This window comes from Chlorocebus sabaeus, chromosome 10 (genome assembly GCF_047675955.1).
Source record: "Chlorocebus sabaeus isolate Y175 chromosome 10, mChlSab1.0.hap1, whole genome shotgun sequence".
NCBI lineage: Eukaryota > Metazoa > Chordata > Mammalia > Primates > Cercopithecidae > Chlorocebus > Chlorocebus sabaeus.
The window spans coordinates 117,532,328-117,554,006 of record NC_132913.1 but is presented as its reverse complement, the minus strand read 5'-3'; the positions used below and the strand labels follow the sequence as shown (position 1 = coordinate 117,554,006).

Sequence of the window (21,679 nt, the reverse complement as noted above, 5' to 3'; positions counted from 1 at the left end):
TAAAGGAAGGTATCTTTAAAATGACACAGGATTTACTGCTTTTGAACATTCTCTGCCTCTTCAGTTGTCAAATAATGCTAAAATTGAGAAATGTCTCTCAGGCAAAGATCAAATCTAGGACAATGTAAGACAAACATGGTATAAAGAAGAAATTGGAGGTGGGGAAAGGTGGCTATAAGATGCTCTATCAAAAACCATCCAGTCAAACCTTAGGGTTTTCATGAAGCTTAAGGGTGTTGTCACTCAAGAGTCAAGAGCAGAAACCCAAGGCAGAGAAGTGCTTATCTCAAAGAGATATATAAGTGTGGTTTTCCCTAATGCAATGAACCCCAATAAGAAATGCATGATGTTTTTAAGAGAATTATATTGGTAAAAACACTGCCATCCAGCCTGAACTGAACGGGTCACACGCAGTACAAAAGGAGAACACTTTGGACCCTCAACCAGCAAGGTAGCTTTCATTCTAAGGCTTCTTCTCTTGGCTTGTGCAGGGTTGCCATTTCACTGTGTGCTCACACGACGTCTTCGTTGTGAGCTTGAGTAGACGGGGAGTGAGCCTCTGGTCCGACTTCTAACAAGAACACCAATTCTATCAGATTAGGGCCCCAACTTAAAGACCTTATTTAACCTTAATTACTTCCTTAGAGGCCTCCATGTCCAAATATAGTACACTGGGAGTTAGGGGTTCAACATATGAATTTGAGGGGAGACACACTGAGTTCATAATAACCCTGGGAAACATTTGGAAATTTTAAACACATTTCTGAATAATGAAGGTGTCAGAAGAGATATCAGGCCAGGCACAGTAGCTCACCCCTGTAATCCCAGCACTTTGGGAGGCCAAGGTGGACAGATTACTTAAGGTCATGAGTTCTAGACCAGCTGGGCCAACATGGTGAAACCCCGTCTCTATTAAAAATACAAAAATTAGCTAGGCTTTGTGGTGCTCGCCTGTAATCCCAGCTGCTCAGGAGGCTGAGGTGGAAGAATTGCTTGAACCTGGGAGGCGGAGGTTGCAGTGAGCCAAGATCGCACCACTGCACTCCAGCCTGGGTGACAGAGTGAGACTCCCATCTTGCGGGGGGCAGGTGAAACAAAAAGAAAGAAAACCCAAGAGACTGTGGCCAGTAAATAAAATGAATTCACTGATTAATTAAGAAAAGGAAATCTTAACTAAAGGTTCAGGTCTATACTGCTTTACAGATTAGCTTTATAAACTCTCAAAGAATTGTATACCAATCCATATGGTATACAATTTGTTCCAAAGAATAGAAATAGAACTCCCCAGCTCAAATTAGGAAGTTGTGCAAACCAGCAATGATGGTAGACAAAAGGAAAACTGTATGCTAAACTTTGCTTAGGAACATACGTGGTAAAAATTCTAAACAAAACATTAGGAAATTGAGTTCATCAACATATTAAAAAAGTAAACAAATTTTGGCCAGTAGGATTAATCCTGGAATGATCTAAGGATGTTATAACTCGGGTAAGTATCTTACAGAATTTGCCACATTAACATATTTTTTGAGATAAAATAACCATCTCAAAAATATAGAAAATTATTTCATATAAATATTTCTAACATCTATTATAAATAAAAACTCCTAGAAAGCTAGTAATAAAAGGGAATGTCCTTAACCTGATAACCTCATATATAGGAGTTACCAAAAACCCAGTAACAGTAACAATAATAATGAATGGTACAAATATGGGTTGGTATCATCTTCAGTATCTGCCAGGTACTGCTCTAATATGTATATATATAAAGTATGTGTAATACATATATGTTATATAATACATATAAGATATATCTCATATATATAATATATACAGTCATTTAACCCTCACAATGACCCTATTGGATGAGTACAATTATCATTCCCCTTTTATAGAGAAAAAAAGGAGTACTGGAATATGGAGAGAACTTAAGAGAGAGAGAGAGAAATGAGGAAATGAGGAACAGAAAGGATAAGTGGCTTGTTCAAATCACACAATGAGAAAGTGGCAGAACTAGGACTGAACCCAGGGAATTTGCTCTACAATGCACCTCCTAATCATGATGGTATATAACCTCTAATGTCAGAAATAAGACCAGAATGCCCACTATCACCATCTCTATTCAGCGTTGTTTTAGAGGTCATAGAAAGAACAAAACAAGGAAAACATAAAAATACATCATGAGCTGGGTGCGGTGGCTCACGCCTGTAATCCCAGCACTTTGGGAGGCCGAGGCGAGTGGATCACAAGGTCAGGAGTTCAAGACCAGCCTGGCCAAGATGGTGAAACCCTGTCTCTACTAAAAATACAAATAAATAAATAAATAAATAATTAGCCGGGCATGGTAGTGGGTGCCTGTAATCCCAGCTACTCTGGAGTCTGAGACAGATAATTGCTTGAACCTGGGAGGTGGAGGTTGCAGTGAGTTGAGATCACACCACTGCACTCCAGCCTGGGCCAGAAAGTGAGACTCTGACTCAAACAAACAAACAAACAAACAAACAAAATACATCATGGCCGGGCACTGTGGCTCACGCCTGTAATCCCAGCACTTTGGGAGGCTGAGGCGGGCAAATCACCTGAGGTTGGGAGTTTAAGACCAGCCTGACCAACATGGAGAAACCCTGTCTCTACTAAAAATACAAAATGAGCCAGGCATGGTGGCACATGCCTGTAATCCCCAGCTACTCGGGAGGCTGAGGTAGGAGAATTGCTTGAACCTGGGAGGTGGAGGTTGCAGTGAGCCAAGATTGTGCCATTGCATTCCAGCCTAGGCAACAAGAGCTAAACTCCGTCTCAAAAAAATAAATAAATAAAAATAAAAATACATCATGATCAGAAAGAAAAAAAAACTGCCATTACCACAAAATGATCTGAACATCAACATACAAAAGTCAAGAAATCCTACTGAAAAAAGATCAGTATCATTTCTTTATATACCAGCGACCATTAACTCAAACTTATAACTTAATAAGCATTTATCTTTTGGCTCAGCAATCTCACACTGAAATGATCTGTGCACACAGTTACTCATTTTGGCATTATTTGTGATATGACAAGATTGGAAACAACCCAATTTTTATCACTAGAATTTTGGTGCCTACATATAAAGAAATATATGCAGATAAAGCATATATATGATATGTATATATTATTTGCTTTAGTATAAAGCATATATACTCTATTAAAGCATAAATACTCTATGCAGTTAAAAAAAAAAGAAAAAAGAAAAAAGAAAAAAGAAGAAAAGCAGGCCGGGCCTGGTGGCTCACATCTGTAATCCCAGCACTTTGGGATACTGAGGCGGGTGGATCACCTGAGGTCAGGAGTTCGAGACCAGCCTGAGCAACATGATGAAACCCCATCTCTACTTAAAAAATACAAAATTAGCCGGGCGTGGTGGCACATGCCTGTAATCCCAGCTACTCGGGAAGCTGAGGCAGGAGAATCGCTGGAACCCATGAGGCGGAGCTTATAGTGAGCCTAGATTGCACCATTGCACTTCAGTCTGGGCAACTAGAGTGGAACTCGGTCTCAAAAACAAACAAACAAAAACAAAAACAAAACAAAGAATATCTCCAAAGACATGAGGTGATTTCCAGGATATACTGGTGAAAAAGCAAAGTGTTGAACAGCAGGAGCAGAATGCTATTTGTATAAGAATGGGTAGAGGAATATAAATATATTTATGAATTTGTTTATATCTACAGAAAGAAACACTGGAACAGTAAATAAAAGCAAAAGTGTTTACATCCAGGGCAAGGGAAGGAAAGGGCAGTGCAGACAGAGATGGAAGACTCTGAGTACATTGTTTGACGATTTTGATTTTGGAAACATACACGTTATATATATTCAAGAATTAAAATAGAATGTAAGTTTTTAAAAACATACTATTAGCACAAAAAAATTATAAGGTGACTAGGAATAATTTAGGATTCTTTTCTCTCCTTTCTTTTCTTTTTTAAAAGAGATGGGATCTCACTATGTTGACCAGGTTGGTCTCAAACTCCTGGCCTCAAGCCATTTTCCGATCTCAACTTTACAAAGTACTAGGATTTCAGGCGTGTGCCATGGTGTCCAGCCAAGGAAGAATTTGAAAACATATATAAGACCTTTATAAAGAAAACATTAACACTTTATGGAGAAAAATAAAAGAAGACCTAAATGAATAGAGAGATATGCTAATGTTGAGAAGACTCAATACTGAAGGATGACAATTCTCCCCTTAGAAATCTAGAAATTCAATTTCAATCAAAATCTCAACAGGGATTTTTATATGACTTTACCAGTTGATCTTAAAATTCATATGCAGGGAAAAAGTCAAGAACAGCCTTTGTAAAGAATAAGAGGAGAAAAAAAAAAGAGTAAGAGGAGGAAGAAAATGAATTCCTCTAAATAGATAAGAAAATTTACTATAAAGATTGCAATTAAAGCAGTATAGTGTTGGTGTTGGTGCAAGACAAACAGTGAAACAAAATAGCCCTGGAAATGACAGGTACATGTATGGGAACCTGGAATATGTAAAAGATAAGATTATAAAACAGTATGGAATTACTAAACTGTCCTATAGATAATGCTAGAAACATTGACCAGACAGAGAGGAAAAAAAAAAATCCTATGTTTCAATCTATCATATCAAAAAATGAAGTTAAGTCAAAGACCTAAAGTAGGAAACAAATCATAAAATATTTGAGAATTTTTTTTTTTTTTTTTTGAGACAGAGGCTCACTCTGTCATACAGGCTGGAGTGCAATGGCATGATCTCAGCTCACTGTAACCTCTGCCTCCTGGGTTCAAGTGATTCTCCTGCCTCAGCCTCCCAAGTAGCTGGGATTACAGGCATGCATCACCATGCCTGGCTAATTTTTTTGTATTTTTAGTAGAGATGGGGTTTCATCATGTTGGTCAGGCTGGTCTCGAACTCCCGACCTCAGGTGATCCACCCGCCTTGGCCTCCCAAAGTGCTGGGATTACAGGCATGAACCACCATGTCCAGCCTGAGAATTAAAAATAGAGCTATAGTCTTATGAAAGCAGGGTAGAAAAAGATTTCTTAAACAAAACACAAAAGTGCAAGCCATAAACTAAAAAACTGACAAATTTGATGGCATTAAAATTGTAAACTGTAACGTAAAGGCCACATAGACAAGGTAAAAAGCTAAGTCAAAAACTTGGTGAAATATCTGTAGCACATATAACCAAATTAAATAATTAGTATTCAAAATATGTACCTAAATAAGTCTCTACAATCAACCCCAAAAAAGACAAGCAACCAGATACACACACACACACAAAATAGGCAAAGAAGATGAATTAGCAATTCTCAGAGGGGAAAAGCCAAATTGTCAATAAATATAAGATATTCAACCTCATTAATAATCAGGGAATTTACATACCTAGTTTGGTATAGAAGTATATGTATCTCTGACTACACCATATGTTGCTGAGAATATACAGAAACAGCATCTCTCATAAAATGCTAATGGGAGTGTAAACCGATTGAACTCATTTGGAAAACAGACTGTCAATACTCAGTAAAGAGGAAGAGACATATATCCTGCAAATCAACAAATACAAATAAAAAGGTTAGAGGAACTCGCACATAGATACATGAAGAAGAGAATATATGAAGATTTACTGCAAAAAAGTAGAAACCAACTACCCTCAGTAGGGGAAATTAGTTGCAAAAACTATGGCTTATAACAAAAATGGCCGAGTGTGGTGGCTTATGCCTGTAATCCCAGCATTCTGGAAGACCAAGGGGGGCAGATCACTAGAGGCCAGGAGTTCGAGACCAGCCTGGGCAACATGGCAAAACTCCGTCTCTACAAAAAATAGCTGGGCATGGTAGCATACACCTGTAGTCCCAGCTGCTCAGGAGGCCTAGCCGGGAAGATCACTTGAACCTGGGAGGTCAAAGCTGCAGTGAGCTGAGATCAAGTCACCGCACTCTAGCCTGTGTGACAGAGCAACACCATGTCTCAAAAAAAAAAAGCAAGGGGCATTAGAAATTATAATACAAGCCATTGAAATGAAAGAACCAAATCTACTTATATGGATAAATCTCAAAAACAATGTTAAAAAATAAAGCAAATTTGAAAAGGACAGCATGATACTGTTTCTATAGAATTTTATTTATTTATTAATTTATTTTTTGAGACAGGGTCTCACTCTGTGGCCTAGGCTGGAGTCCTGTGGTGGAATCTTGGCTCACTGCAGCCTTGACCTCCCAGGCTCAAGCAATCCTCTGACCTCAGTTTCCCGAGTAGCTGAGACTAAAGGCATACACCACCCACCGCGCCCAGCTAATTTATATATTTTTTTTATAGAGACAAGATCTTGCTATGTTGCTTAGGCTGGTCTCAAACTCCTGGGCTCAAGCAATCCTTCTGCCTTGGCCTCCCAAAGTGCTGGGATTACAGGAGTGAGCCATCGTGACCATCTCTATAAAATTTTAAACAAAAATAGTAAAAATAAAATAAAATAAAAATTGTATATATTATTCATGTGTTTGTACTATAACTAATACAATATGCTTAGAAATGATACAAACTTTATTTTCAATTAATTGACAAAAACTGTACACATTTTATATGATGTTTTGAAATACGCATACATTGTGAAATGGCTTGATAGAACTAATTAACATATACGTATTACCTCACATATTTATCATCTTTTGAGGTGAGAACACTTAAAATCTACTCAGTGGTCTTTAAGAATACAATAAGTTGTTATTAACTACGGTCACCATGTTGAAAAACACATCTCTTGAACTTATTCCTTCCATTTAACTGAAATGTTGTATCCTTTGACCAACTCTCCTAAATTTCTCCCTTCTCTCCCCCGCCTCACGTAACTCCTATCCTACTCTCCACTTCTATGAGTTTGACTTTTTCAGAGACTGCACACATAAGTGAGATCATGCATTGTTAGCCTTTCTGTGCCTGGCTTATTTTCCTTAGCATAATGCCCCCCAGGTTCATCCATGTTGTCACAAATGATAGGATTTCCTTTTTTAAAAAGCAAGGCTGGATAGTATTCCATTGTGTATATATATTGCATTCTCTTTATCCATTCATCTGTTGATGGACACAGGTTGATTCCATATCTGGGCTATTGTGAATAATGCTGCAATGAATATGGAAGTGCAGATATCTCTTGTATATACAGATTTCCTTTGGCTAATAGTGTGATTGCTGGATCATATAGTAGTTCTATTTTTTATTTTTTGAGGAACTTCCATGCTGTTTTTCATAACGGCTGTACTAATTTACATCCGACCAACAGTGTGCAAGGGTTCTCTTTTCTCCATATCCTCACCAAGATTTATCTTTCAACCAACTTTACAATAGTTAATAGAAAGGAATGGAGGAGAAATAGATAGGTGGGAAGCGGTAATTTGATTATATATTTGTAATCTTCTTTTGTTTTTAAAAGATATTATATGTAGCCAGGCGTGATGGCGGGTGCCTGTAATCCCAGCTACTTGGGAGGCTGAGGCAGGAGAATCGCTTGAATCTGGGAAGTGGAAGTTGCAGTGAGCGGAGATGGCGCTACTGCACTCCAGCTTGGGCAAAAGAGCAAAATTCTATTTAAAAAAAAAAAGTTATTATATGGTGCTTTTGTCAGCAGCATTTAGCAGGATTTATACTAAAACTGGGATGATAAGAAAAAGATAAATATACCCCTGAGAAAGTATGACACAAAGTTGAAATTATTGAAAAAATTAAAACTGTTTGGAGTAGATTCCCTGACCACATGTAATTTAGCTAAAAATTAAGAACAAAAAAAGTATCTACAAAATCCCCAACTACCTGTAAATTAAATAATATATTTCTAAGTAATTAAGGGTCAAAGAAGACATCAAAATGGAAATTAAAAAATGTTTTAACTGGATGAAAATGAATGAGAATAAAGACACAAGTTATCAAAACTTGTCCAATGTAGGTAAAGCGCAGTTAAAGAAAATTTAGAGGAGAAAAAATGGCTCTAAACAATGATTTAGGCCAGGTGCAGTGGCTTATGTCTATAATCCCAGCACTTTGAGAGGCCAAAGTGGGAGGAATTGCTTGAGGCCAGGAGTTAGAGATAAGTCCCAAGACCAGCCTGGACACCACAGTGAGACCCTGTCTCTACAAAATTATCCAGGTGAGGTGGTGCACACCTGTAGTCCCAGCTAGTCCAGAAGCTGAGGCAGGAGGATCACTTAAGCCCAGGAGGTTGAGGCTGTAGTGAGCCATGATCACTACATGATTACAGGTGGGAGCCACTGTGCCCAGCCAGAGTCTCTGTAATGTTCTTTTCTGTAGGTTTAAAATATTTCTGAATTTGAAAACTTGTAAAGAGCAAGCTACAGGATACAATGCATAAGATTCTTCTTTTTGGCCGGGTGCGGTGGCTCACACCTATAATCCCAGCATTCTGGGAGGCTGAGGTGGGCAGATCACTTGAGGTCAGGAGTTCAAGATCAGCCTGGCCAACATGGTGAAACCCCATCTCTACTAAAAATACAAAAATTAGCTGGGCATGGTGGGTGGGTGCCTGTAGTCCCAGCTACGAGGGAGGCTGAAGCAGGAGAATCACTTGAACCCAGGAGGTGGAAGCTGTGGTGAGCCGAGATTGCACCACTGCACTCCAGCCTGGGCTACAGAGGGAGACTCTGTCTCAAAAAAAAAAGGGAATTCTTCTTTTTACGTTTTATTTATTTATTTGTTTGTTTGTTTATTTTAAGATAGGGTCTCACTCTCTCGCCCATACTGGAGTGTAGTGGCACAATCACAGCTCACTGCAGCCGTGACCTCTTGTATACAAGTGACCCTCCCACTTCAGCCTCCCCAGTAGATGGGACCACAGGTGAATGCGAATCCACAGCCAGTTAAGTTTTGTAATTTTCATACAGACAGGATTTCATCACATTGCCCAGGTTGGTTGTGAACTGCTTGGGCTCAAGTGATCCTCCAGCCTCAGCCTCCCAAAGTCCTTAGATTATAGATGTGAGCTACCGTGCCCAGTCCTTTTTGTGTTTATGCATAAACCATGTTTATAAGGATATAACAGAAACTCCCAATGATGGTTGTCACTGGAACTAGAAACACAGGGTCAGAGATAGACTTATTTTCATGCTAAAACCTTTTATTTTTAATTAATTAATTAATTTATTTATTTATTATTGTTGTTGAGACGGAGTCTCGCTCCGTCGCCCAGGCTGGAGTGCAGTGGCCGGATCTCAGCTCACCTGCAAGCTCCGCCTCCCGGGTTTACGCCATTCTCCTGCCTCAGCCTCCCGAGTAGCTGGGACTACAGGTGCCCGCCACCTCGTCTGGCTAGTTTTTTTTAGTAGAGACGGGGTTTCACTGTGTTAGCCAGGATGGTCTCGATCTCCTGACCTCGTGATCCGCCTGTCTCGGCCTCCCAAAGTGCTGGGATTACAGGCTTGAGCCACCGCGCCCCCACTATTATTTATTTATTTATTTATTTTTGAGACAGGGTCTCATTCTGTTCTCCAGCCTGGAGTGTAGTGGCACAATCATGGCTAGCTGCAGCTTTGACTTCCTACCTCAAGCCATCCTCCCACCTCAGACTCCCAAGTAGCTGGGACTACAGGCATATGCCACCATGCCCAGCTAAGTTTTTTATTTTTTGTATAGACAGTGTCTCACTATGTTGCCCAGCCTGGTCTCGAACTTCTGGGCTCAGGCAGTCCTCCCACCTTTCCCTCCCAAAGTGCTGGGATTACAGGCATGAGCCACAGTGCTTAGCCTAAAACTTTCCAAACTGATTTAACTTTTGTTTTACTATGTGCATTAATTCAATTTTTAATCTTAAAAAATCAGTTAACAATAAATGACAAAATGTAAGATTTTATTTGGATTTGCCTTCTCTGCTCTGCAGCCCAGAGCCAGCCTTCCACACTCCTACCTCCTGTACTCTCCCACCTCACCCTCACTTGCAGAACCCAACCCAAGGTGTCCAGAAGCCAGAGACCAAGGCTGAAGACAAGGGCAGCCGATCAGAGAGGGCAGCAAGGAGGGGAGGAGTGCTGTAAGAGGTGTTAGTTAGGAATGAGAAAATGAAGGCCCAAGTTAAAGGCTCACGTATAAGTCTAAAAAAAAAAACCTAAAGAAAATGGATTATGGAACAAGGCATGATGGCAAAAGGGGTAAGAAAACACCTACTTCCTGTTGGATGGAGTATAATTAACACAGCAGTGTTTTGGAGGGCAATTTGTAAGGATAAGAAAGTAACTAGCATTTTCCATACATTTTAAATTACTCTAAATTGAAATATTGTGACATCAAAATATTAATGAAGTCTCATTTTAGGTGCAAATGTTAAAATAATATAAATCATACAACTTAAAATTATTTCAAGAGTAGCATAATTATAAAGTTGGCATCATTATTAAGGTCAAATGTGTTGCAAATGGCATTTGTGCTGCATCCCGTGGCAGTGCCACATGAGCCAGTTCACAGAAAGACCATCCTTGTTTCACGTTAACCTTGAATTTTGCAAGATTTTCAAGAATGCACCCCTCAAATAAAATCTATCAAAATTTATAAGGTATATATCTTTGGATATAGCAATTCCACCTGTAGGAATCCATGTTACTGACATTCTCATGTAAGTGTGCAGATAAGAGATGTCCCAGCATGTACCTAAAGGCCTCAGTGAGAACAGCAAAACCTGGAAACCATCCGAAAATGCCCATCAATTGAGGACTGTGTATTTGTACCCACAGAATACCATACATCCTTGCAAAAGAACAGGGGACTTTACGTACACTAACAGAAAAATAATCACAGTATATGAAGAGCAAAAACAAGTTAAAAATCTAAAGACAAAATTGATTTGATTTTTTTTTTTTTTTTTTTGAGATGGAGTCTCGCTCCGTTGCCAGGCTGGAGTGCAGTGGCATGACCTCGGCTGACTGCAACCTCCACCTCCCGGGTTCAAGTGATTCTCCTGCCTCAGCCTCCTGAGTAGCTGGGACCACAGGAACCCGCTACCACGCCCAGCTGATTTTTGTATTTTTAGTAGAGACGGGCTTTCACCATGTTGGCCAGGATGGTCTCCATCTCTTGACCTTGTGATCCGCTTGCCTCAGCCTCCCAAAGTGTTGGGATTACAGGCGTGAGCCACCATACCCGGCCTGATTTAATTTTTATAAACATATACGCTATTCAAACAGAAAGAATTCAAATACAAATGAAACTATTTGGAATAGTTGTCTCTGGGGAATGGAGCTTGGAGGAGATAAATAATTTTCACTTTTTAAATATTAAAAACTCCAACAGCTAGAATTTTTTGAGTACTTATTATGTGCCAGGCAAATTCTAAGCACTCCATTCAATTAGTCCTCATAAGGTTCCTGTGAGATAGATGCCATTATTATTCCCATTATCGGCAGTTGAGGGAAATAAGACCTAGGAAGATTAAATATTTGGTTAAGGTCACATACCTAGTGGGTTTAGGGCCAGGATTTGAATGGAAGTGGTCTGTATCAAGCAACACTCTTATTCACATGCTAACAGTTCTCTATACTTGGTAGTGTTAAGAATAATGTTTAAAATAATAAACATGACAGTTTTGACTCTTAAAAATGCAAACCTGGGCCAGGCTGGGTGGCTCATACCTGTAATCCCAGCACTTTGGGATGCCAAGGCAGGGAGGATTGCTTGAGCTCAGGAATTTGAGACTAGCCTGGGCAACACAGCAAGACCTCATCTCTACTAAAAAACAACAAAAAAAATTTAAATTGGCGGGCATGGTGGTGTGCACCTGCAGTCCCAGCTACTCAGGAGGCTGAGGTGGGAGGATTGTTTTTTGTTTTTTGGTTTTTTATTTTTTTTGAGACAGAGTTTCGCTCTTGTTGCCCAGGCTGGAATGCAATGACACGATCTTGGCTCACTGGAACCTCTGCCTCCAGGGTTCAAGCGATTCTCCTGCCTCAGCCTCCTGAGTAGCTGGGATTACAGGCGTGTGCCACCATACCCGGCTAATTTTGTATTTTTAGTAGAGATGGGGTTTCTCCATGTTGGTCAGGCTGGTCTTGAACTCCCGGCCACAGGTGATCCATCTGCCCCAGCCTCCCAAAGTGCTGGGATTACAGGCGTGAGCCACCCCACCCAGTGCGAGGATTGTTTGAGCCCAGGAGATGGAGGCAGAAGTGAGCTGTGATTGCACTACTGCACTCCAGCCTGGGCAACAGAGTGAGATCCTGTCTCAAAAATAAATAAAATAAAAATGCAAATCTGGAAAAAAAAATTCAACAAGGTTTTAATTTTGCAATTTAGTAACATAAATCACAGTGGTAGACAGAATAATGCCCATCCCCAAAGATGTCCATGTCCTAATCTCCAGACCCTATGAATATGGGATTTCACATGGCAAAAGTAACTATGCAGATGTGATTAAATTAAGAATCCTTTTTTGTTTTTTATGAGACAAGCTCTTGCTCTGTCGCCGGTCACTGCAACTTCTGCCTCCCAGGTTCAAGCGATTCTCCTGCCTCAGCCTCCCAAGTAGCTGGGATTATAGGTGCTCACCACCATGCCTGGCTACATTTTGTATTTTTAGTAGAGATGAAGTTTCACCATGTTGGCCAGGCTGGTCTCAAACTCCTAACCTCAAGTGATCCACCTGCCGCAGCCTCCCAAAGTGCTAGGATTACCGGTGTGAGCCACCGTGCCTGGCCAAATTAAGGATCTTGAGATGGGAGACAATCCTGGATTACCTGGAGAGTCTAATGTCATTACAAAGTTCCTTATAAGGGAAAGACAAAGGCAGGAGAGTCAGAGTCAGGGAAGGAGACACGACCACGGAGGCAAGGTCAGAGTGATGCCTCGTGAGAAAGACAAGACCCGCCATTGTTGGCTTTGCAGATAAGAGGAAGGAGGCTGGGCACAGTGGCCCACGCATGTAATCCCAGCACTATCGGAGGCCAAGGCAGGCAGATCGCTTGAGCTCAGGAGTTTGAGAGCAGCCTGGACAACAGGGCGAAACCCCATCTCTACAAAAAATACAAAAAAATTATTGTGGTGGCACATGCCTGTAAGTCCTGACTACTTGGGAGGCTAAGGTGGGAAGATCACTTGAGCCTGGGAGGTGGGAACTGCAGTGAGCCAGGACGGTCCCACTGCACTCCAGCCTAGGTGACAGAGTGAGGCTAGGTCTCTCAAAAAAGAAAAAAAGAAAAAAAATGTGTGACCCCGCACCCCATCACTTCTCTTGCTCCTGCTGTGTAAGACACCTGCTCCCCCTTTGCCTTCCACCATGATTGGAAGCTTCCTGAGGCCTCCCCAAAAACAAGCTGCTGTGCTTTCTGCACAGCCTGCAAAACCATGAGCCAATTAAACCTCCTTTCTTTATAAATTATCCATTCTCAGGTATTTCCCTATAGCAATGTGAGAACAGACTAATATAACAGCAAACCATAAGGACATGCTGGGAAAATTTTTTCTTTTTTCTTTTTTTTTTTTTTTGAGACAGGGTCTCATTCTGTCACCCAGGTTGGAGTGTAGTAGCACAATCACAGTGCACTACAGCCTCAACCTCCGAGGCTCAGGTGATCCTTCCACCTCAGCCTCCTGAGTAACTGGGCAGGCAGGCACCACCACGCCCCGCCAACTTTTGTATTTTTTGTAGAGACAGGGTTTTGCCATGTTTGCCAGGCTGGTCTCGAACTCCTGGCTTCAAGTGATCCGCTTAAGCCTGGGAGGTGAAAGTTGCAGTGAGCGTGATCATGCTACTGCACTCCAGCCTAGGCAACAGAGTAAGACCCTGTCTCAAAAAAAAAAAAAAAAAAAAAAAACTGTTCATGAATCAGGTTATTTTGTCTTGCTTTCCATTTTGTTACAGTTTTTTTCAGAGACGGTTGGTGGGCGGTCTCACTGTGTTGCCCAGGCTGGTCTCAAACTTCTGGCCTCTAGTGATCCTCTCACTTCAGCCTCCCAAGTAGTTGGGATTACAGGCGTGAGCCACTGCGTCTGACTTTGTATCAGGCCATTGAATGCTCACCATGGCCACATGGAATAACCATTATCTCCAGTTAAGTATGAGGAAACTGACTCACAGAGTGGGGAGCAATCAGCTGTGGTCACACAGCAGGCTGGTGGCAGGACAGAGATTTCAACCCCAGCTTACTGAGCCCCAGTCTGTGCTACCATGAACCCTCCTCCTTCCTCTAGAAACAGAGGACTTCCTGAAGGATTCTCTAAGAAGTGGGTATAGAGAGACTAACAACAGCATGGTTTGGAGTTTTCCCCTCAGAGATATAGGAGCCTTTGAACTTGCCGGGCTGATTTAATTTGGTATCACAGTGCTGCTGCTGGCAGGAAACCACCTGGCAGCCCTGAGACTGCAGCTCTGTAAACTACCATTTAAAAAGCCTGGTTGGTACATGCCTTGGCTGAATCCCTCAACTCTCCTGCTGTCCAGCAGGAACAGAGCCAGCAGGGAGGCAGGCCTGCTGTCAGACTCATAAAATCTTTGCTATATTGCCTTTTCTCTTCCAATATCAGTACCCCTCAAGTAGTTATCCTGAAGTGAACCCCCTCCCCCAGTATCTTAACAGGAGCTTGACCCCTTCCCCCAATATCTTATCAAGGGCAGGGCTTGGAAGATGCCTGGAACAGGCAAGAGACTGGTGAGGTCTGCAGGTAAGCCAGCACTCAGAAGGCAGTGGAAGGCTTTTGACTCCAATCTCTGGCCCAAATCCCCATCTCCAGGTTTTTGTGGAAGACAATCAGAAAATCACATGGTCTCAAGGAACAATGCAGCATTCACTAGACATATAGCTCTGCAGAAGGTCCTACAGTAGTTAGAAAATAAAATGGAGGCAGGGCACTGTGGCTCACGCCTATAAACCCCGGCACTTTGGAGGCCGAGGCAGCCAGATCACTTGAGGCCAGGAGTTCGAGACCAGTCTGGCCAACATGGTGAAACCTCATCTCTACTAAAAATACAAAAACTAGCCAGGTGTGGTGGTGTGCGCCTGTAGTCCCAGCTATTCAGGGGCAGGAAGTGGGGGCGCTGAGGCATGAGAACTGCTTGAACTTGGGAGGTGGTGGTTGCAGTAAGCTGAGATCATGCCACTGCACGCCAGCCTGGGCAACAGAGAAAGACTGTCTCAAAAAACAAAAAAACAAAAAAACGGATCTTAACTTGAAAATGAAAATGAAATGTGTTTTATGGAAGTTTACTTTATAGTGATCCGCATAGAAACATGTCTGGTCCACAATTAAAGAAGTTAGGCATGCCCGGACTGATTGAAATTCAATCAAAAGTAAATAGCCTTCCGCCAATATGATTGTTCTTTTCTTTTTCTTCTAATCTCAGTCACATTTTCTTCTCTTTTTCTTTGACAACATGGTTGTTCTTAAGCCAACAATGAATTTTATAAATATTTGCCATAAAGGAGTTAATGATATTGCACACAGACAGTAAGCCAGTGAACCACTCAATCCAGCAGACTTTTTTTTTTTAACTTCGCCTCCCAGGTTCAAGTGATTCTCCTGCCTCAGCTTCCCAAGTAGCTGGGATCACCGGCTTGCATAACCACACCCGGCTAATTTTTGTACTTTTAGTAGAGACAAGGTTTCACCATGTTGGCCAAGCTGGTCTCGAACACCTGACCTCAGGTGATCCCCCTGCTTCCACCTCCCAAAGTGCTGGGATTATAGCTATGAGCCACTGCACCCAGCCCAACTTTTGACTATTTAAGAAAGCAAAACAAAACCTTGCCTCTCTAAACAAAACAAAAAACAACAACAAACTATCACATATATACATATATATACACACACACACATATAAAAAATAAAACTATCACATACATATATATACACACAATATATACATATATATACACACACACACACAAAAAATAAAACTATCACATACATATTATACACATACTCTTTATATATTTATATAGGGTCTTGCCATGTTGCCCAGGCTGGTCTTGAACTCCTGGGCTCAAGAAATCCTCCCACTTCAGCCTCCCAACGTACTAGAATGACAAGTGTGAACCACCACACCTGGCCTATCACATACTATTATTGTTAAATAATGGAATTTTTTTTTTTTTTTTTTTTTTTTTTTTTTGAGACAGAGTCTCACTCTGTTGCCCAGGCTGGAATGCAGTGGTATGATCTCTGCTCACTTCAACCTCCACCTCCCAGGTTCAAGCGATCCTCAGCCTCTCGAGCAGCAGGGATTACAGGCGCCCACCCCCATGCCCGGCTAATTTTTGTATTTTTAGTAGAGATGGGGTTTCACCATGTTGGCCAGGCTGGTCTCAAACTCCTGACCTCAGGTGATCCACCCACCTCGGCCTCCCAAAGTGGTGGGATTACAGGCATGAGCCACTGTGCTCAGCCTAAATAATGGAATTTTTTAAAGAGTGTTGATTATCAAAGATCCACTCAGAGTTTGCCTTCTAAATGAGATTAATATGCTTGATTTTTTTTGAGTTTCAATGCTTAGTCCTGGCAACGTCAGTATTTAGCTGTAAGATCCTCCTTTCTGAATCTCATGGCAATAATATTTATTTCACAAGGATATTATAACAAAATGAGCAAATATTAACTTGATATTAATATAAATAACATTGTTAACTATAACTAATAAGAATCTCTAAGGTGTCTTCTAGTTTTAAAATATTACTATTATTATTAATTTTTTTTGAGATGGAGTTTCACTCTTGTTGCCCAGGCTGGAGTGCAATGGCGTGATCTTGGCTCACTGCAACCTCTGCCTCCCAGGTTCAAGCAATTCTCCTGCCTCAGCCTCCTGAGTAGCTAGGATTACAGACACCCACAACCACGCATAGCTAATTTTTTGTATTTTTAGTAGAGACGGAGTTTCACCATCTTGACCAGGCTGGTCTTGAACTCCTGACTTCAGGTGATCCGCCCACCTTGGCCTTCCGAAGTGCTGGGATTACAGGTATGAGCCAACGTGTCCAGCTATCATTATTATTTTTGAGACATTCTTGCTCTGTTGCCCAGGCTGGAGTGCAGTGGCATGATCAGGGCTCACTGGAGCCTCAACCACCTGGGTTCAAGCAATCCTCCCACCTCAGCCTCCTGATTAGCTGGGACTACAGGCACGTGTCACCATACCTAGCTAATTAAATTTTTGTTTGTTTGTTTGTTTGTGGAGACTAGGTCTCACTCTGTTGCCAAGGCTGATCTTGAACTCCTGGGCTCAAGTAATCCTTCCCAAGGCATGAACACTGCACCTGGCAAATTTTTATTTTTAAGGAGTAATTATTAAAGAGTTTAGTTGAAGAGAGTCCCTTGAGAGACACATTCTAAAGTAGATGAAGATTAAATAACATAACAACTGGGATTTGCTTCACAATAGTCCAGGGGGAACAGTGGGTTTCATCTACAGGTCTGGGTCACATTTTGAGTATTGCTGAAGTTGGGTTATGAGTACATGGGAGTTAGTTAAAAACCATTCTGGCCAGGCATAGTAGCTCACACCTGTAATCCCAGCACTTTGGGAGGCCGGGGCAGATGGATCACCTGAGGTCAGGAGTTCGAGACCAGCCTGGCCCACATGACGAAACCCCATCTATACTAAAAATACAAAATTAGCCAGGTGTGGTGGCAAATGCCTATAATCCCAGCTACTCGGGAGGCTGAGGCAGAAGAATCACTTGAACCTGGGAGGCAGAAGTTGCAGTGAACCGAAATCATGACACCGCACTCCAGCCTGGGCAACAAGAGCAAAACTCCGTCCCCCCCTCAAAAAAAATTGTCTGCTTTTTATGTTTGAATTTTTCATATTGAGAAGTGTTAAAATAATTAATTGGGAAGCAATCGGGCTTAGATGTTGCCAGTGTCCTGAGTTCTTGTGTAAGCAAACTGAAACCCAACTCAGAACAGATGGTTGGGCCAGGTGCAGTGGCTCACGCCTGTAATCCAGCACTTTGGGAGGCTGAGGTGGGAGGATCACTAGAGGCCAGGAGTTCAAGAACAGCCTGAGTAACATAGTGAGACCCTGGCTCTACAAAAAAAATTTTTTTAATTAAAAAAATGTTTTTAAAATATGGATGGTTGTAGCATAGGAAAAGGAAATTTCTGCTGACCCAATCAGAAACCGCCAACTAACCTCTAACTAGAGACTTTACCAGTCAGAAACTGCCAACTAACCTCTAACCAGGGAATTTCCACTCTAACCAATCAAATACTTTGTTTTCCTGCAGAAAACACCATATAAAAGTTTTCCCCTTAAGCGCTTCCCAGTGACGCCCAAACCACTTGGTTGGTTGCCACTGCCCAATTCATAATATTAAAGCATAAAACTATATTTACTTGATTTTAACTTCATTAATGGAGTCCACATGTTAACCAAGGAATTTTTTTTTTTTTTTTTTTTTTTTTTTTTTTTAAGACAGAGTTTTGCTCTTGTTGCCGAGGCTAGAGTGCAATGGTGTGATCTCAGCTCACTGCAACCTCTGCCTCCTGGGTTCAAGCAATTCTCCTGCCTCAGCCTCCCGAGTAGCTAGGATAAGAGGTATGTGCCACCATGCCTGGCTAATTTTTGCATTTTTAGTAAAGACAAGGTTTCACCCTCTTGGCCAGGATGGTCTTGAACTCCTGACCTCATGATCTACCTGCCTCGGCCTCCCAAAGCGTTGGAATTACAGGTGTGAGCCACCGTGCCCGGCCAAACCTAGGCTCTTAAACGCTAAGATTTTTTTCCAAGAGAAAAAAATAACAGTTTTCTGGTTTTTAAGAATCTAACATTGTATATCTAAGTACATAATTGCATATCAATATTTCAAGTGATAATATATTTGAAACTTCTTTGACAAAATCTACCACTAATTAATGAGAACTTAACAGCGGTACATAATATGTTCCCTTTCTTACTCTGAAGATGTAAATTATCTAGGAAGTCTTCATGGATTTCTTTTGCTTCTCCAGGTTTTGTTGATCGATACTCACTCCTTAGAGAGATCTTCCACCATCTAAAGATTACCTATAATTAAATACAAGGTGATATGAATTAAAATTGATTTCAATACTAACAGTTACATTAAGTTTGGGGTTTTGAAAATTCAAATAAGGCTATGTGTCCAACATTCACTATAACTTTGCAGTCTGGCATCATATCAAATTAGAAGTAAGCTCTGGGCATCAAAAAACATTTTCCTTAGAGATTAAAATCACAAAACCATAGTGCTGGAAGGAATCTTTAAAATTGATCAGGTCGGGCTGGGCGCGGTGGCTCACGCCTGTAATCCCAGCACTTTGGGAGGCCGAGGGAGGAGGATCACGAGGTCAGGAGATCGAGACCATCCTGGCTAACATGGTGAAACCCCGTCTCTACTAAAAATAAAAAAAAATTAGCTGGGCATGGTGGCGGGCGCCTGTAGTCCCAGCTACTTGGGAGGCTGTGGCAGGAGAATGGCGTGAATCCGGGAGGTAGAGTTTGCAGTGAGCCAAGATTGTGCCACTGCACTCCAGCTTGCACGACAGAGTGAGACTCTGTCTTCAAAAAAAAGAAAAAAAAAATCCATCAGGTTGGCTGGGCACAGTGGCTCACACCTGTAATCCCAGAACTTTGGGAGGCTGAGGTGGGTGGATCACTTGTGCTACTTGGGAGGCTGAGGCAGGAGAATTACTTGAACCCTGGAGGCAGAGGTTGCAGTGAGCCAAGATTGCGCCACTGCACTCCAGCCTGGGTAACAAGAGCCAAACTCCATCCCCTGCCCATCCTTCCCGCCAAAAATAAAATAAAATAAAAATAAAATAAAATAAAATAAAATAAAATAATAAAATAAAATAAAAAAGATTAGGTCAAAGGCTGGGCATAGTGGCTGACATCTGTAATCCCAATACTTTGGGAGGTTGAGGTGGGAGAATTGCTTGAGCCCGGGAGTTCTAGATCAGCCTGGGCAACATAATGAGACCCCGTCTCTACAAAAAAATTTTAAAATGAGCTGGGCATTGTGGTGTGCTCTGTAGTCCCCACTACTTGTGAGGCTGAGGATCCCCTGAGCCGGGGAGGTTGAGGCTGCAGTGAGCTGAGATCGCACCACTGTATTCCAGCCAGTGTGACAGAGTAAGACCCTGTCTCAAAAACAAACAAACAAACAAACAAACAAAAATTCCATCAGGTCAATTGATATTAAAATCACCCAGAGCCAAATGGTTATCTGTTTCTGGAAGATGTCTGAGAATAAACATTCCATAATTTGGGGAGCTAATTCCAAAGAAATTGCTCAGTTCTCCTCCTTCCTTCCCCGTCTACAGGGCAGACAAGATGAGTGGATAATTTTCCCACAGAAAGCAAAGCTACATGGACAGAGATGAGGAAAACATCAGTACGCTTAGTTTGATGCATGAAAAAGTGTCATTACACAGGACACTTCTTGGTAATGGATCTGCTGATAGCGCATTTGTCTTCTCTGAGAATTTTGGTTAATCTGAAGCAAACTTCATTTCCATGGTTATGGACCACACTTAAAGGCTGTGTTGATTTCATGGCAGTGTCAACTAATAGGCCTGATGAGAAGCCTCTTGAAACATATCTTATGTTTTTAAACCTGTAATGGAGCTGGGTAGGTAATTAAGATGACAAAACTTCCACCAATTTGAGAAACAGACCAAATTATGTCCACATTTGAATGAAGGCTAGGAGGAGAAAGATGGGAAATATAGTCACATGGGGAGCTACAGCTTCAACATTAGAATTTGACAGGAACACAATTCAGTTCACAACAGAGGGGTATCAAGCACTGCAGTAGAAATGGCATGCATTTTACAGCAACACAGGCCTGGACAATCTCTCTGCACTGCAATATTCCTTTCCATTAAACATTATTTAATATTAATAGGCAAGGCCCCTATGTTATAATGACAGTCAGTGATCCTTCCAGCCAGATCAAGCAACAAAATTCTTGGTTGAGTGGGGGATTCCAGAACAAACGGAGATCGAGCCCAGGGCACCGCTCCAGAAATGTTACATTGCTGGGCTTGCTTCTTAACTTGTTCATAAAAAGGCAGAGAGATGCCTGTACAATCTGTTGGCCTCATATCTTGCATACCATTCATTTCATCAAGGAAAAATTATTTTGACATTCCTTATACTAACTAATGAACCTCTGGTACTGATTTAGAAGGCAACATTTGCAGTGCTTGTCACAGTGGCCACTGGAGGGACGCTCCATGGCACATATTCAAGTTAAGTTGCACACACAGATAGGCTTCCCACTGGCCCCTCCGAGGTATTTAAAGTAAATTGCTGAGAATATAACACTTGCTTAAGGAAACACGGCTAGCTAGGACCAGAATCCAAGTCTCCTCACTGCTAACTCATAAACACAAGAGTTCCTTTGGAGGCCTGATGCTTTTTTTTATGTACAACCTTCACACTACAACTCATCAGACTACAGAGCAGTACACAGAAAACTAATGTTCACAATCACAACTTAGCTGCAAGATTCAATTATGTTCCATGTATTGCACTTATTAAAACAGAATTAATAGCTATTTTTTTCTTCCTTTTTTTAAAAAAACAGGGTCTTGTTCTGTCACCCAGGCTGGAGTGTAGTGGTATGACCCCAGCTCACTGCAGCCTCGACTTCCTGGACTCACGTGATCCTCTCAACTCAGCCTCCTGAGTAGCTGGGACCACAGGCGCGTACCACCACCCCAAGCTAA

General features: G+C 41.6%; 1 protein-coding gene across 3 annotated transcripts in view; it reads right to left on the bottom strand.

Moving 5' to 3' along the window:
• FBXO36 (F-box protein 36) overlaps positions 1-21,679 on the bottom strand; it is a 97,265-nt gene that overhangs the window by 21,550 nt on the left and 54,036 nt on the right. For all 3 annotated transcript variants that reach the window (XM_007966537.3, XM_007966535.3, XM_007966536.3), the window contains exon 2: positions 18,884-18,992. In XM_007966537.3, the coding sequence (XP_007964728.3) occupies positions 18,884-18,992 (109 nt within the window). The remainder of the gene's footprint in view (positions 1-18,883; positions 18,993-21,679) is intronic.